This window comes from Balearica regulorum, chromosome 7 (genome assembly GCF_011004875.1).
Source record: "Balearica regulorum gibbericeps isolate bBalReg1 chromosome 7, bBalReg1.pri, whole genome shotgun sequence".
Classification (NCBI taxonomy): Eukaryota; Metazoa; Chordata; class Aves; order Gruiformes; family Gruidae; genus Balearica; species Balearica regulorum.
This window is the reverse complement of record NC_046190.1, coordinates 54,580-69,915: the sequence shown is the minus strand read 5'-3', so window position 1 is coordinate 69,915 and position 15,336 is coordinate 54,580. Positions and strand designations below refer to the sequence as shown.

Sequence of the window (15,336 nt, the reverse complement as noted above, 5' to 3'; positions counted from 1 at the left end):
ATACATCCTCAGAGAGAACTAATTCAGTGCCCACTTTGATTTCTTGCATCTCACGCTGCCTGGAATCATGCAGTTCAAGAATGCAGCCATGAACAGATGTCTTGATTGCCACCTTTTTTTTTTTTCCTGAGCTACTGCAACAGGTACAGACATGGTGGGTGTTGATGAATATTTTCAGCTGGGGTATCTCTTACAAGTTAGATAATTACAGGAACTAAAAAACAGTGGCTTCTAAACAAAATATTATCCTATTCCTTCTGTTAAATAAGATAATACAGCACATAGAGAAAAGCCAAAACAGCAGCCTACAAACATGCGGGGTTTTTATCCTGTACTGTATCTCTGCTTGCCACATTTTGTAAATGCTTAAACCCTGCCAGCTACACCTAATCCTTTGTACTAACTTGCTGGCAGTTTTTAATTTCATTCATTTCTAACCTACAGTCTTCCAATCTTAGTTCTTGTATCCACTTTTAGATCTCAGACATTTGAAAATAACACAGTTCTCAGCCAGCTTCGACCAAAAACCAGAGTATTCATCTCCCAGAAAAGTTTATCTACTATTTGTTCCAGAACTTTGAATTACGTGAATTACATTTTACTGGTCGGTTTCTTTAAATATTCAGTTTGCAACACCACAGTTTAGTTGATGTCCAGACTCGTGGACAATGTTTAAAAAAAAATTTTTTTTAAAAAAAATCAGGCTCTTTTCATGGGGTAACACTTGCATGGGGATCTGAGTATCTCAAACAGGATGACTGGATGCTGTCCAGACAGTGACAGGAGTCTCTGTTGCAAGGGTCCTTTACAATGGCATCTTCAGCTGGTTTGGGCAAGACTCACATGGAACTGATGATCCAAGCATGCAGACAGAACAACTCTGACATCCAGCTATACAAAATTGTTAAAGATAAACTGGAATTGCATCCTTAAGATCTCACTTCTGACTTAAATTACATAGCTCATGCCACACAGATAACCTAGCATAAACAAAACCACAGGACAGTACATACCATACTAATAAAAATGTATTTTGATTCATGACCAAGTCTACCCATGATTCAAATTAAGAAAACAAAAAAAGTTAATAGTGTTTAAAGAAAACAGGTATTATTTAATTCCAGGAATAACTGAAACAATATATGTGTGTGTGCGTGTGCATATATGTATGTGTATATACGTCTCTTTGTATTTATATAACCTTCATATAAACCCCTAACAAGTAGCACATCTCAAAAAGTTACCATTGAAGTAGCAGCCAGTTGGTGTTCCACGTTTTTTAGAAGATCACTTGTGTTTCTGTTTTGCTTTAAATGATTCTGAAGATGCAGTAATGCTGCCAGCTGAGAGCTGCTGGTGTTAGATGTAGCTGTTAGAAGGATACTCTTCATCATCATAGACGCTGAACAGCTCTGTAAAATTTTTTATCTAATTATTTTCCCTCCAAAAATAATATAAATACATATATACACTATGTTATATATATTTTAAAGAAAAAGTCTCTTGCTTGAAAGTTGAGATGGATTAGCAAAAGCCTGTCTGCTATTTGTGTTTACAATCTAATGTAAACACTCTGGCAATAACTTAGGCAGATTTCTTAAATATAAATAGCTAGATTTGACTTCTTTGTCTATATTTATCATATATGTTCTGATTGTAGTCATCTAAGGTCTACATGGAAAAGTAAATGCCTGTGTTCTGAACTAGCCTTTCAAGTAAGATGAGTCTTTTCTGTGTTTCTGTGCCTTTTACTGTACAGCCATCACATCATGCATTTTAGCAGACTTCCTACAAAGAGTAATATAAAGGGTAAGACTTTATATCCTTTTCTTTCAGCAAACGTACCAATCCTGTCCTTTGAACCGATGCTTGCTAAGAGCTAAATCATATTTTTTTTTCTTTTAATGCAGCTGTCACATTAAAAAATCGCAATTCAAGTTGACCTAATAAAAATTCAAAAGGGAGGCTTAATATTGACATGGAGTGACATTTAATTTTTGATTTTTTTTTTTAAATACAAACTTCTCCATGATGAAGGCATATACTCACATGAATGATTCATACACCTTCAAGTCATCTGTGCAACCATGCTGTGTAGGTGTTGATTTGAGAAACTGAATGTAAACTTTTCCTATCTACTTCAAAATAATGAATGGACAAATCCAGAGAAATATTTTTTAAATTATTTGTTAGGGAAGGATGAAACTGTATTTTGTGGTAATGTCTTATCTTAGCTATTCACATTATAGCAATTTATTCCTATTAAAATCTTTTCACGTATGCAATCATCAATGAAAACATCAAGTTAAACACAACAGATACTAGAATTGTTAAAAAGCCACTGGTCAAACATTTTGAACTCAGCAAACATATAATATATTTGATTACCTGTATTACTCGCTAGTTCTTATATGTATTCTTACATAGTGTTCTGTATGACCAATTTCCAGGCTATGTGAATAGAAATTTTTGCTTATGCAACTTAAACCACCATTTTTTATACTGGAAAGAAGCACAACACATTAGCTGCATTACCTGATGAAGTGCCAAAAATTGGCTAGTTGAAACTGGATCAAATTGTTGAAAGCATTCAACCATTTCAAAACTAGCAGAAGCCAGTACATCAGTAATATTACGACTGAATGCAATTCCCATACACTGTAGCAAAGCTTCATTGGATTGAGAAAGATATTTCTGAGCCAACCTATACTCCTTCTAGATGATAAATATAAAAAGGTATATATTAAAATATGTATTAATAGTAAATATTTGTTAGACATATACAGATCACTAGTGTGTTAGAAAATATAAGTAATACTTTTTCATGACTATTTTTAATGCTTTTTCTCCTTTTTAAGGAATTTACTTAATGTATGATCAAAATATGCAAATACAGATTAATTAAATAGCAGACACCAACATCTGTTACACAGCATTAAAAGAAAAAAAGTGTTTTAATAAGATACTTTCTTCAATATTAAATGTGTACTTAGCAGAAAAATATTTAAATTCCAGGCAGTACGATCCATTTAGAACAAAGGAATTTTCAGTCAACTCTCAGTACAGTTGTTTCCATTGACAGGTAACTGTATTTAATACAAATAAAGCCACAACTCTCTTATCTCAGGTACTTATTGATTATAGTAGCAACACAAACTGTACATTCCAAATTACTAGTGTGCTTCGAACTGCACTATTTAACAGACATCAGCTCACCACACAATACAACTTAAATTTTGTAAGAATTTTACAAATATTTTGTGATAGAAGTTATTTCTTTGTTCACAACCTGCAAAATGTTATTCTCCCTTAGAAAGGCATGTCTGTGAAGCAGAAAGCTGTCTGTTCATCTTGTCTTGGCTGCTACATGCTCAATCAGTGGGAAACCACGGAAGGAGAGAGTATTTCTTTCTGGGAGCCACTGGGAGAGCTCAATCAGGAGCTCCCACAGCACGTACTGAGGGGCAGGACTGAGATACACAGCAGAGTAGTGTTGGAAAGCTGTTTTTTGGGGGGGTGTTTTGGAGATTTTTTCTTTTGTAAGATCAAATTTGTGTTACAAACATTTCCATTACAAGCTCAAACGGAACTGATAAGACAAGGTGACTATTATTCCATAAAAAGGAAGCACTCAAATTCTAATGCAAGCACATATGCTAATATACCTTTAATTCCTGTATTTTCCTCCTATACTTATCATATTGACATTTATTAGTCAGTATACTGCTGCCTGTCACTTCCTGTTCACTGCATTCCGCTGAAGTCAGGAAAGTTTTTGTAATGTCTGATTTAGCTTCTTCCTATTCATCACAGTAAAAAAAAAAAAGAATAATTAATCATTCCATTAAGTATGGCTGACAATTTCCTTCACAAAAGTCTAGGTGAAAATGGAACTCATCTTAAAAGAAAACATCTCACTATATGAATCCCTTGATGGTGAGAGATTTAGCAATATTATCAGGCATCAAAACTTCTTAATACGTTATTATGACAATATGACTAATGGAAACTAAAAAGGCACCCCATACAACCTCTAAGATTTTGATTTTGTGGTATTTGTCCTCAGTTAATTTCTTCTGAACACTTTAATTCATCACTGAATTTATACTGACTCATCAACTTTCATTTCCTTACACATTGTTCTTACAACACAGAAGGAACTTACAAATCTGAGCTTTTAATCTACAAGTCATTGCTTCTTGTTTGCACAGATACAGAGATCATCCCATCTAGACCTTTAAGGCATTTAGGGAATTTTTTTTCTCTTTCTCTTTTGAAAGTGCTGTAATTAGCATATCTCAGGAATGAATCAAAAAAATTATCTACACAAGGATGGCATCTAGGCAGAAGTATTTTTCTGAAATTACTAAGTTCGGCAAACATTTTTATTATGGCTTGCATGCAATATGTAAAACCTAGCTCTAAATAAAGAGGAGTAGTATACAAGTGTGTACAGAAAAAATGTGGCAGACAAACTTTACAGGTAGGAATGAATTTGAATACAGAAAAGAATGCATACCATAACATTTAGCTTCCAGTAAGTCTCTGAATGTACAGGATCTATGTTAATGGCAAGTAAATGAAGAGTTTTTCCAGTGAGATACAGGCATTTAGATTTGATGTCAGGACAGCCTTTACAAAGATTCTGTACGTTTGCTAACAGAGCCAGTGCAATATGACCCACAGTGCATTCCATACGCTTCCAATCCTGGTAAAATACATATTTATGTTTATTTGCTCATATATACCCACACATACGGAAACATACTTTTTAAAAACATGTATACTTTTTTAAAAACATGGGATAAGGTGAGGGTGCCACGGAGAACGGTGGGGATACTGCGCTTTCCTGTAACAGCATTTCCTATTGTCATTGTCAGGGACAGCATGTTGGGAAAGAATTACTGCTCCGTTCCAGTGGGGCATGTCTTACGTTCTTATTCATCAGCTCAGTTCGGCAGTTCTGCTTAAAACTAACTGGTTTTAAAAGAAGAGACAATAATGCAAAAAAATCTCTGTCAATTACAAAGCCTCAAGTGATTTCCCTGCTACTCTTAGTAGTTTTGAAGTCTCTGCATTTGAGAAACAAAATCTGTCTAAGAAAACAAAACAAACCCCAATAAACCATCCCCCAGACAAAACCCACACACTTGAACTTTCCTTGCTGCAAAACTACATGAACCCATTTCCTCAGAAGTGGACAAAGTTCTGCTATGGAAAACATCCCTGGGAAACTTTGTTATACCATTTATATGCAAATCATAGGACTACATATTTTGTATTACCTGTTCTATTGCATCATCTTCAAGAGTTCCCTTGATTAATGCCTTCACAATTTTATGAGAAGATGCTTCTCCCACTTTTTTAAGCTTTTTCTCAGTAATAACAAGATTAAATATATCCAAAAGAATTTCTACAAGGTTTATTTTCCTGTTAGCTAGTTGCCTCATTAATGGGAGACTAATATTTGTAGTCTGAAATTAAAAGAAAGTAAAATTCTAATTTCAAATATTTTTGCAAATTTACCTGATAAGGTTAGAATGCTGTATTTCTTTTAACTAAAGAAGCAAACATTTTAACAATATCACCTCAATAAACCAGAGATATTGCTATGAAGATATTAAGTAATTTAAAAGATAAACTTCAATGTGAAATATATTACAAAGCCATCAAAGTAGCTGCATAGAAAAGGAGCAGCTGGGTTTTTGCTTTTCACATTTTATGTACTTGGTACAAATATCTAATTCCAAAAGAGTTACAAAAGTGTACATAAAACCAGAATTATAATATTAATGGTTTTGGTAGGTGCACAAAAGTATTTGCTCTTTAAAAAAGACAAAGCAAAAAAAAAAATCTGGACGCTAGAGTATAATAATGGTACACAATAGCAAAGTAGGTTTCAGGCTTTCATTACCCAAAATACAGTATTTTGAAGACAGGCTTTTTTTTATTTACATGATGTTCTGTGTAACCTTTTTTTTTTTCCTCCTGAGAAATAAAACACTTTATTGGGGAGAATTTTTAACTTGGGAGGTATTTAAAGAATCAAAAATATCTCCAACTTTACACTTTTTCTTTTGTAGCTATTAGATAAATTTTAGAATTAAATAAAATTAACAAAGACCAAACAAACCCTCTCATTTCTGCTTCTCTTCTTCTGTTTTTAAACTGTAAATTCTTTTGGCGTGCAATATTTCCTTCTGTATTCAAACAATGCATATCATTATAGGAAGAAAATATAATTTGGGGAATTATCCAAGAATGAGTGAATAGTACAACTAAGTCACATTTCTTCTCCATGAGTACGAAAAAAAAAAAAATCCATACCTCATTAACTGTAAATAAGCTACAAACATTATGAAACACTTCCTCTGTTTTGGATACTGCCCTCTGAGCTAAGTTATATGCATCTAGATAGTGACTATGTTTGTCGTCTTTGTTTCTTTTCTGCTTGGCAATCACCCTGAAAAAAACCCCAAACATACACCCAAAGGAACTAAGGTAAGAAAATGTTTATTTTTATGGTATCAACACTATTGAACATATATAATAAAATAATTAGATCAATAGATTAGATTAATAGATTAATTTTGTACATGTGTTTTCTAAATGTTCAAATAGGAAAACTGAACGTTCACACATTATTTTTTCAAGGTCTTATTCTTGGAACTGTACTGCTGCAATGCAAGAAGATGCCAAGACAGAAGGAGAAGCAGATAATATTCTGGAGTATGTATTCACCAGGAACTAAATGGCACAATAGCCAGGTACAAAACACATCTCAATCTTTTTAAGGGGACATCTTGGAAACAGCTGGGAGCCAAGGCATACCATGTTTTGCACTTTTGCTATTAGAGAAATTTCTAGAGAACCATTTCAATGGTAAGAATTGTAAAAACCTATAAATACTTGAGAATGGTTGGTGTGGCTGCCAAAATGCCTGTACAAATGGGAAGACAGAAGCCTGACAGAGACCTTTATACTTTGTTTTCACCTTAAAAACAGTACAAAAATCACTAGTACCATGTAAGATTAACTCTTCCTTCAGTGGAAAGAATTTTTGATTCTACAGTATTTTTCTCAATACAGAACATATCAAGACTGCAAACAGACATGTAACACCAAGACATAACACCTGACAATATTATCGGCTCTTTTCCATCTTTAATAAGCCTATAGAAGTGTAAACAATACACTTTGTGGACTAGTTAAATAAAATTTTTCATCAGAGGTATAATCTTACCTGTGAATATTTGCACACTCTAGTAGTATCTCAGCGCTGCAGTTTTTATACCCATAATGAAAGAAGTCCTTCTCAATTTGAACTAATTTATTGTAAGATTCCTGTAGCATATGTGCCACCTGACAAGACTCAGCATTAACTGTCATACAATCTTGGGCAATACGTATCTGAATAAGTGTTTTCCTAGGAATAAAAATTAAGTACAAGATAGCAGTCAGAAAGCACAGGCTGTGTTTGAGAACAGACATATTTCTCTCTGCTCCCCTTTAAATTATAAGAAGTCTAGAAAAAGCCTCTTCATTCTTTAAATCCGTGGTCTACAAATTATAGTAGGTCCTGAAAAAAGTAGAAATATTGTCAGATTAAAATTGAGGTGTCACTTGTTCCATGTATCTAATTATTCAAACTGCCTAGGCCTAATCAGTGTTCTAAATATAGTTGAACTGAGAAGACTATTAGTCTTCCCTTTCTAATCCAAAAGTTTCGCATTTCTGGAAAGAGAAGGAAGTGTAAATGTTATATATTCCTCTCCTTTTACCAACACATTTCAAGCTCTCTGTGCTCGTATTTAAACGTAACCAAAACCATTGTTTAGTTTCACCATAAAAAGACTTCTTGGATCTTTTTATGGCAAGGACAGAAGTAGGTCAATACTGCAGACTACAACAGTGTTGTGGGAATATGTGCTCAAACAGATACCTCTGCATAGGCAAATGTGTCTTGCTCCTTCGGATAACCTACACCACAAACTATGCACCAGAGGTTGTAGTATCTGAAATAGGTTACTAATCTAACAGGTAGCAGGGCTAATATGAGAATGAAGAAATTGGAAGGGAAATTTAAATTAAAAAAAAAAAAAAAATTACTTAGAAGAAAAATATTTGAGAATCCACAGAATGTACCCTACTAAAATAAAGATGAATGGTAAAAATCACCATATATTTGCAATATAGCTGCACAGTAGGGGCTGGGCATATTTTAATGAAAAGACAGTTACCTGGCTTCAAGGGATGCAATTATAAAACCCAACTCTGATTGCCTGTTAGGTCTCTTCGGTAAAGTAGATCTGAGTACATTTACAGTGTGTTCCAGTATGTCACAAGCCTGCAGGTAACATCAGAAATTTTATAATTCTATTTTAAATCTCTGTGTATAATATTAAACATTAATTTAGAAAGCTTACATTTGGTGCAGAACATGTTAAGTGTCTTTCCATAATATTACCCAAGATGACTGAGTCTTGACAACTGTGTATGTGTAGAAAGTATGACTTATCATATTTAGATATTTTTATATGATTAAGTGAATGGAGCACATACACACAAGAAGAGAAGATGGTCCCAGACTCATAGGTACACAGCACTAGAACAAGGGGCAACAGGCTCAACTTGGAAAAAGGGGAATTCTAAAAAGATGTTCCAGTGTTTGGCCACCTTCATAGTCACTTTTTTTTTTGAGGGGTTACAAGGGCCCTGAAAGGTTGTGGAATGTCCATTCTTGGAGATATTTGAAAAGTGGCCACATATGGCCCAGAGCAACTTGGTTCAACAACAAGGGCAGATTTCACTTCAAAATTGCCCCTGCTTTGCCTGGAGTTAGACCAGATGACCTCTAACCTAAAGAGTCATTTGATTTTATATTTCACAGGCATCCTCTTAGGGACAGATTCCTGCATCCTTACTTACACTGACTAGCATATTAATGCACAAGTAAAGTTACACTATTATAGTTTTGTCACCTAGGGATGTAAAAGAAGTCTTCAACTACAAGTTTTGAATTAAAAAGCCCTTAGATGATACTCAAAACCTCATCTACAGATTTGTCCTTATTAAAAAATTTTGCTGCTGCAGTCATGTTGGTCAGACATGTGGAGGGAAAAAAACCGACCCACCTCACACATTTCATTAATAGCTATACTGATAAAACCTTAGTAAATACTCTCATTGGTAACCAGGTATTGGGTCCTTCAATGATGGTAAACGTGAGTTCAGCCCAAATCAAAATAATCCCTCTATACAAAATAGAATCGCACAGGTTATCAATAAAGGACAGATCATCACAGACACAAGAAAATTATATTTACACTGAAATTCATGAAAGTCAAGGGTTGAGCACTAAATGGATATTTTAATGTTAAGGATGAAATAGGAAAAGGTTTTAAATAAATGTATATATTATACTTACAGTAGTATCTTTCAGAATCTAGAAATAATATTTGTAAAATTATTTCAAATATTTGAAAAGGAAGTGCATACTCGGAAATAATATTGAAAATTATAATCTTTATTAAATGTGGAAAATAAACACATCAATGTTAACAGAATTGTCTGAACACGAAAGCATTCTAACCAAGAGAATGAGACCTCTGAGATGTAGTTGCACATACTAGATTACAATTGCTCTTATTTCATTAGAAGGATATACAGCTTATCATAAAAACATCTTGAACTTCTGTGGGTAAAATCTCATTCCTACTGACCTGCACATGTTTGGAATCTAATTCATGTTTATTGAATGTACAACAGAGAAAACATCATTAACTGCATTGAACACCTATTTTTGCTTTTATTGAAATGCAAAAGCTATAACATTTCACTGAGAGGCACCACTGCTGCAAAAAAACCCAATCACCAAACCCAAAGAACTTCCTTACCGTGCTCTGTTTTCCTTCGCCTTCTTCCTCTAGAATTGCTTCTATTAGACTAAGAGTACTGTTGTACCAAAACTGTTCATTTCCTCCTAGAAGCTGTGCTTTTTCAAGGAGTGCTTTAGCTTGTCCGTGGTTTCTTTCCAGGTTAGCCAATACAGCAAATAAGTACAAGCACCTTGACACATCAGAAAGGGTCCCCAATTCCTAGGAAGAAAGATATGTGACCTATATACAAGAGATCCACTACTGCTATTCATATTTACATCTATTCATATTTTAGATTAAACTTATGAATAGGCACAGACGTAAGAAGCGAATGGTATTTCCTCAATTATCTGTAGAATTTCTTAGTTACTTCTTATATTACTTTGGGTTTTTTTCAAAAACATAAAGCGTCTAGTTCATATCAAGAACTTAAAATATATTTCTTTATGTTCCCGTATCTTCTACCCCACAAGTCAAGCTATTTTTCTGCTGTTATTTTGTACATACGTAGCTGCTGTCATTTATCAGTATATGATGAAATGTGGTGATGAACATTTTTTTAGTGAACTGGGATCTAGATACACTAGAGCTCCAGTAAATTTACAATGCTACTTTATGCTAGTTATAAACTATATACTAGTAATATACAAGAGATAAATATAGTGTACAGTATAGATAGTATACTAGCATACATACATACAGGAAACTAGTAAGAAATTATATCATTGAAATTATTGTCCTTCCCAATATCCTTTGAACTTTTCTCAATGTAATTACTAAATTCATGCTTTAATAATAGACATATATTAATTAATATATTATTAATATATTATTATTAAAAGTATTCACAATTCATACTAAATATACATACACAATTTTTACTTACATGAAAAAACTATTATGTGGAATAACAGGATAACAACTACATTTTTTAAAAAAGTAAAGGATTTATTGCAATAATTATGTTTCAGTAACCTGTATAACCAAGAAGAGGACTATAATGGAGAACGGTGGACATAGGAAGAATATCTTTAATGTAAACCCTTCATAATAATGAAACGATGTGGATTTGTTTGGTGGAACATAAGGATACTTATTTCAGATCTGCCAGAATTCTAAGTCATAATTTCAGTATCAGTGGCTCTTTATCAAAACACTGTTAGCAGTAAAACCATAATGAAATATAAAATTATATAACCAGACTTTCAAATGATCAAAATGTTGAGAGGATGAGCTAAATGCTCGCTCTCTCATGAGCAAATCTTCGATGTCCCTAAACTATTTCAGCAGACATAGTTTGGATATACATGCACCTTCCAAGGTCATTTCAGAGCAGAGATGCTGACACTACTTCACCAATTGACATAACCTTCAGACAATTCCCATAAAGTTGGATTTAAATGCCACATATTTAAATGTATGCCTTATATATGTTGAAATTCAAATGTTTGAGGTGGAGTGGGAGGTTTGGTTTTGCAATTTGATTATTATTATGAGGAATGACTGCATCAAAATGAAGATTTTTCCTACACATTTTATTAATTTTTCTTTTTCTATTTCTGATGTACCTGAGTTGCAGCATGGGCCTCTGAAAGCAGAAGTCTTGCTGGTTGATACAAGCCTAGCTGAATTAGTACTTCAGCTTTTTCTATCCACAAGTAAGGGAAAGAAAGTGCACTCAGTCCTTTTCCTGTTACTGCATTTAACTCAAAAAACTGAAAAATAACAAAATATTACACCTTCATAAATTTCAAAGCTAAACTAGATGGAATATAAATTATTAACTATCATATTCAATTATTGATATATCCCACAGTCCAGCTCTATTTTCTATCTTTGAAATTCAACATGATATTACAGGAAAAATAGGTTTACTGTGAGATTTGGATTTTATAATCCTCAAAAGGCATTCAACTAATAATAGTATATGCTATTAAAACTAATTTAAGACAGATTAAATACTACAGATCTGCTACTATTGCGAAGTAGTTGATTCTTGGTAATAACTAAAACAATCAAAGAAAAAAATTATTTGCAAGAGCTAAAAGAGGTGACTCGAGAGGGATTAGTAATTAGAAAAAAAGATATTTTACATGCACAAGAATGGAAAATTATACAGAGACAGCAAAATGATATGACGGAAACAAGGACAGAATTGCCATAATAAAGAGGGAAGTGGAGGTAAGCTTTAAGAATATCAGTAAGGCATTTATCTTCCTAAAGAAGAGACAGAAAAGACAGAGCTGAAATATTTGCATGCCTTTAGAACAATGTACAAGAGGGACCAAAACAGTATGCAGTGATGTAATGGAGAGAGGATGAAAACTGAGACCAAGAGCGAAAACAATGTCTTTTTTGCTTCTCAGTCTTTTCCATTGATTTGCATTAGTCCCAAATTCCCATTTGTAGAAAAGTAGTTTTACTTTGTATGAATACAGATTCTATTCTTGTTGTTCCACAATACAAATAATATGCCAGGCAAACCCAGCTCACAGCAGTGGATGCCTGCCAGCAGAATTTAAGTAGTACACATTTTTAATGATTTTTTGTGTTCATGTATTTCTCAAGTATAAATTTATTTCAAAACAAACTAGCAAATATATTAAAATAAAAAGTGAAGAGTAATTTATTAAAGAAGCTAGAGTAGAAATAAAAACCTTTTCACTTGAAGTAAGGATATTCTCATCCCTACTACCCTTCAGCTGAGCATTTTCAAAAAATGTTTTTCTTTCTTCTGTCTTAGTATGTATTTTTTTTTCTTTCTTCAGTGCAATCTCTTGCCTACACCTAAATCACAAGAAAGAAAAAGTAAATTTAAGTATGTTTTAACAGTATTTAATAATAAAGTATTAGTGTGTTATAATGAAGTATTAGTATGTTATACATAAACATTAGAGTGTTTATACATAAACTTACTCCGTGGATAGACACAAAACAATCATGCACAGAATTTTAGGGCATAGCTAATATACCAAATTTGTGTTATGAGATCTTGGGTTTTAATAATTTTTATCCCCCAATAACACTTATTAACTGTAGGGGAAAAAAAACCCTAACAGCCTCTGTAGTGAAAATACATACATTGCTTGTTCTAATTCACTAATGTATGCCTCTCCAGCAGCCTTCTCATGATACAAAGATGCCTCACTCAGTTTTAGGTCTGAACATATCAGGGCAATCCTAAGAATAAAAAAGAATTGTTTAAGAAACAATCAGAATCTTTCATATGGTGCTTCATATAAACACATTACATATAAAGAGCATGCATTCCATATTTGTCAATCCTACCTTCTCATGTTTTGATTAATATTGGCAATAACAAAAACTTTAAATAAAAAAGGGGGAAATGCGGTAGTTGAAATTACCCACTGATAGAAGTCATAGAATCATAGAATGGTTTGGGTTGGAAGGCACATTTTGAAGATCACCTAGTCCAACCCCCCTGCCATGGGCAAGGGCATCTTTCACTAGATCAGGTTGCTCAAAGCCCCATCCAACTGACCTTAAACACTTCCAGTGATGGGGCATCCACCAGTATCCCCAGTCCATCCATTACACCCCTATCTCTCCAATTTAAGCAGCAAAAATGATGTGGTAAAAGTACAAAAATATTCATAATATGGTCTCACTACAGCATACAAAAACCCCCGTACATGTGTATGTGCTAACCTCCTTTTCTGTACGGAGCAAAGAGTAATATATTCATGTACACCTATCTGATCATATATAAAAATCAGGTCATAGATATAAATAAAATACCATGAAATAAAAAATCCTAAGGAGTCAACAACAACAATAAAAATATCGTTCTGGCAAAGCTTGGTTGCAAATCAATTTCCTATTAACAAATCACTTTTAGTATTGTAAGACAGTAACTCAGTAATCAATTAGCAATCCAGATAAACACACACATATTTGTATACTTGAATACTTATCTATTCTGTTATGTGGGTTCAGTTTCAGGCATTTTAGAAATACATTATGTGGCATTGCACAAACTATTGGGAATTAAGCAAACAATTATTGCTTATAACTGTTAATTATTAAGGAAGCATGCAATACATTTCAAAAAGCGTGATGAAATGTTTTAACTAAACCAGCAATAATTTGCCATTGCTTGCATATTACATATTTTTGAACCAAAACTTTTAGGGCTAATCACCCATAAAAATAACAGAATTTTAGTCACAAAGGCAAATCTCTGTAAAAGAGAATACACTTATTTTGGATATTTATTTGGGATCTTAAGCTAAAGACAATATATTTTTGATGCAAGATGGGAGTCTGCCCTTTGTATACTTAAAAGATAATACTTTTATTGAAATTTTTTTGGACTTTGCTTTTTTTCAGTTAGGCAATAAGGCATTACAAAAATTATTCACATGAAAGTGGCTTGAATTAATAATCTTGTACACCTTTCCTTGTTGAGATCCTTTTTAAGTAACACATAAACTTAGTGACTTTAATTCCACAAGCAAGCCAATTCATCAAAACTCTATTAAAACGTATAAAAAAGGAATGAAATTAAATGAAATAAAAACCAACACAAATATAAAACAATAAATCACAAAAAGCCTTGTTACTATTTAGTGAAACATTAGGAGATAGTCCATTCCATTCAGTTTCTCTTTTATTTACAATAAATAAAGGTTACAAACCGAAGGTGATAGAGATCAGACAGACTTCTACATTCCACAACTTCATTAGCAATAACTTCAGCTAGCTGAAAGATGGGAAGAATCAAGTGAGGACAAAAAATTTTCTGTAGTTCTTTAGATAAAAGGTCCATAAAATACAAAGTGCAAGTCTGAAAAGAAATTTTTTTAAATTCAATTAGTATAACCATAATTTTGTACAGAACATATTTTAAATTAATGATTACATCTTCAGTTCCAAACTTTACTTTAAAAAAAAAAAAAATTAAATTAAACTTTCAAGCTGAAAAAGCAGCGAGGTACACAGAAAGCCAGTAAAGTATTCTGTACATTATTATTCTGTACATTATGTTCATTTCAGAATGCAGAGGATCAACTAACACTTTCTGAAGCATTAACAAATACTATGACAAGGAGGGATTTCTCACACCTGTCTGAACATATTCTTTATCACACAGAAAGAGAGACTAAAATGCAACATAGTTCTCTGCTACTCATTTTTTTTCCCTAAATAATAAATGCTCTATAATTTTGAGGAGTATACTTACAGGTTTTGGGAAATTATCCCAGTTAATACCATAACTACTTGTTTTCTGTTTAAAAGTATCTCTGATTTCACTGGGACAGTTATAATGAGCCCATTCTTCCACATTTGCTGGTAAGGTATCAACTGATCCCTTCTCTTTAGGCTTCTCTTTCACAACAGAAACTTGAACCTGCAATAAAAAATAAGGACAATTATGAGGCCAAACTAACATTCTTGTTTGTATTAAATATTTACCCAATGTATCTATTTAATATGC

The 15,336-nt window shown here is 33.1% G+C and overlaps 1 protein-coding gene across 8 annotated transcripts in view; it reads right to left on the bottom strand.

Annotated features, from left to right (window-relative positions):
- Window positions 1-15,336, bottom strand: part of CFAP46 (cilia and flagella associated protein 46) — an 84,729-nt gene that overhangs the window by 22,878 nt on the left and 46,515 nt on the right. For 7 of the 8 annotated variants that reach the window (XM_075757552.1, XM_075757551.1, XM_075757556.1 and 4 more), the window contains 14 exons: window positions 15,082-15,249; window positions 14,537-14,685; window positions 12,960-13,058; window positions 12,536-12,665; window positions 11,447-11,593; window positions 9,897-10,097; window positions 8,241-8,347; window positions 7,244-7,426; window positions 6,328-6,463; window positions 5,286-5,474; window positions 4,520-4,708; window positions 3,666-3,800; window positions 2,536-2,715; window positions 1,245-1,412 (listed from right to left, as the gene is read on the bottom strand). In XM_075757552.1, coding sequence (XP_075613667.1) covers window positions 1,245-1,412; window positions 2,536-2,715; window positions 3,666-3,800; window positions 4,520-4,708; window positions 5,286-5,474; window positions 6,328-6,463; window positions 7,244-7,426; window positions 8,241-8,347; window positions 9,897-10,097; window positions 11,447-11,593; window positions 12,536-12,665; window positions 12,960-13,058; window positions 14,537-14,685; window positions 15,082-15,249 — 2,181 coding nt within the window. The remainder of the gene's footprint in view (window positions 1-1,244; window positions 1,413-2,535; window positions 2,716-3,665; window positions 3,801-4,519; window positions 4,709-5,285; window positions 5,475-6,327; window positions 6,464-7,243; window positions 7,427-8,240; window positions 8,348-9,896; window positions 10,098-11,446; window positions 11,594-12,535; window positions 12,666-12,959; window positions 13,059-14,536; window positions 14,686-15,081; window positions 15,250-15,336) is intronic. The other variant, XM_075757554.1, reaches the window with a different exon arrangement.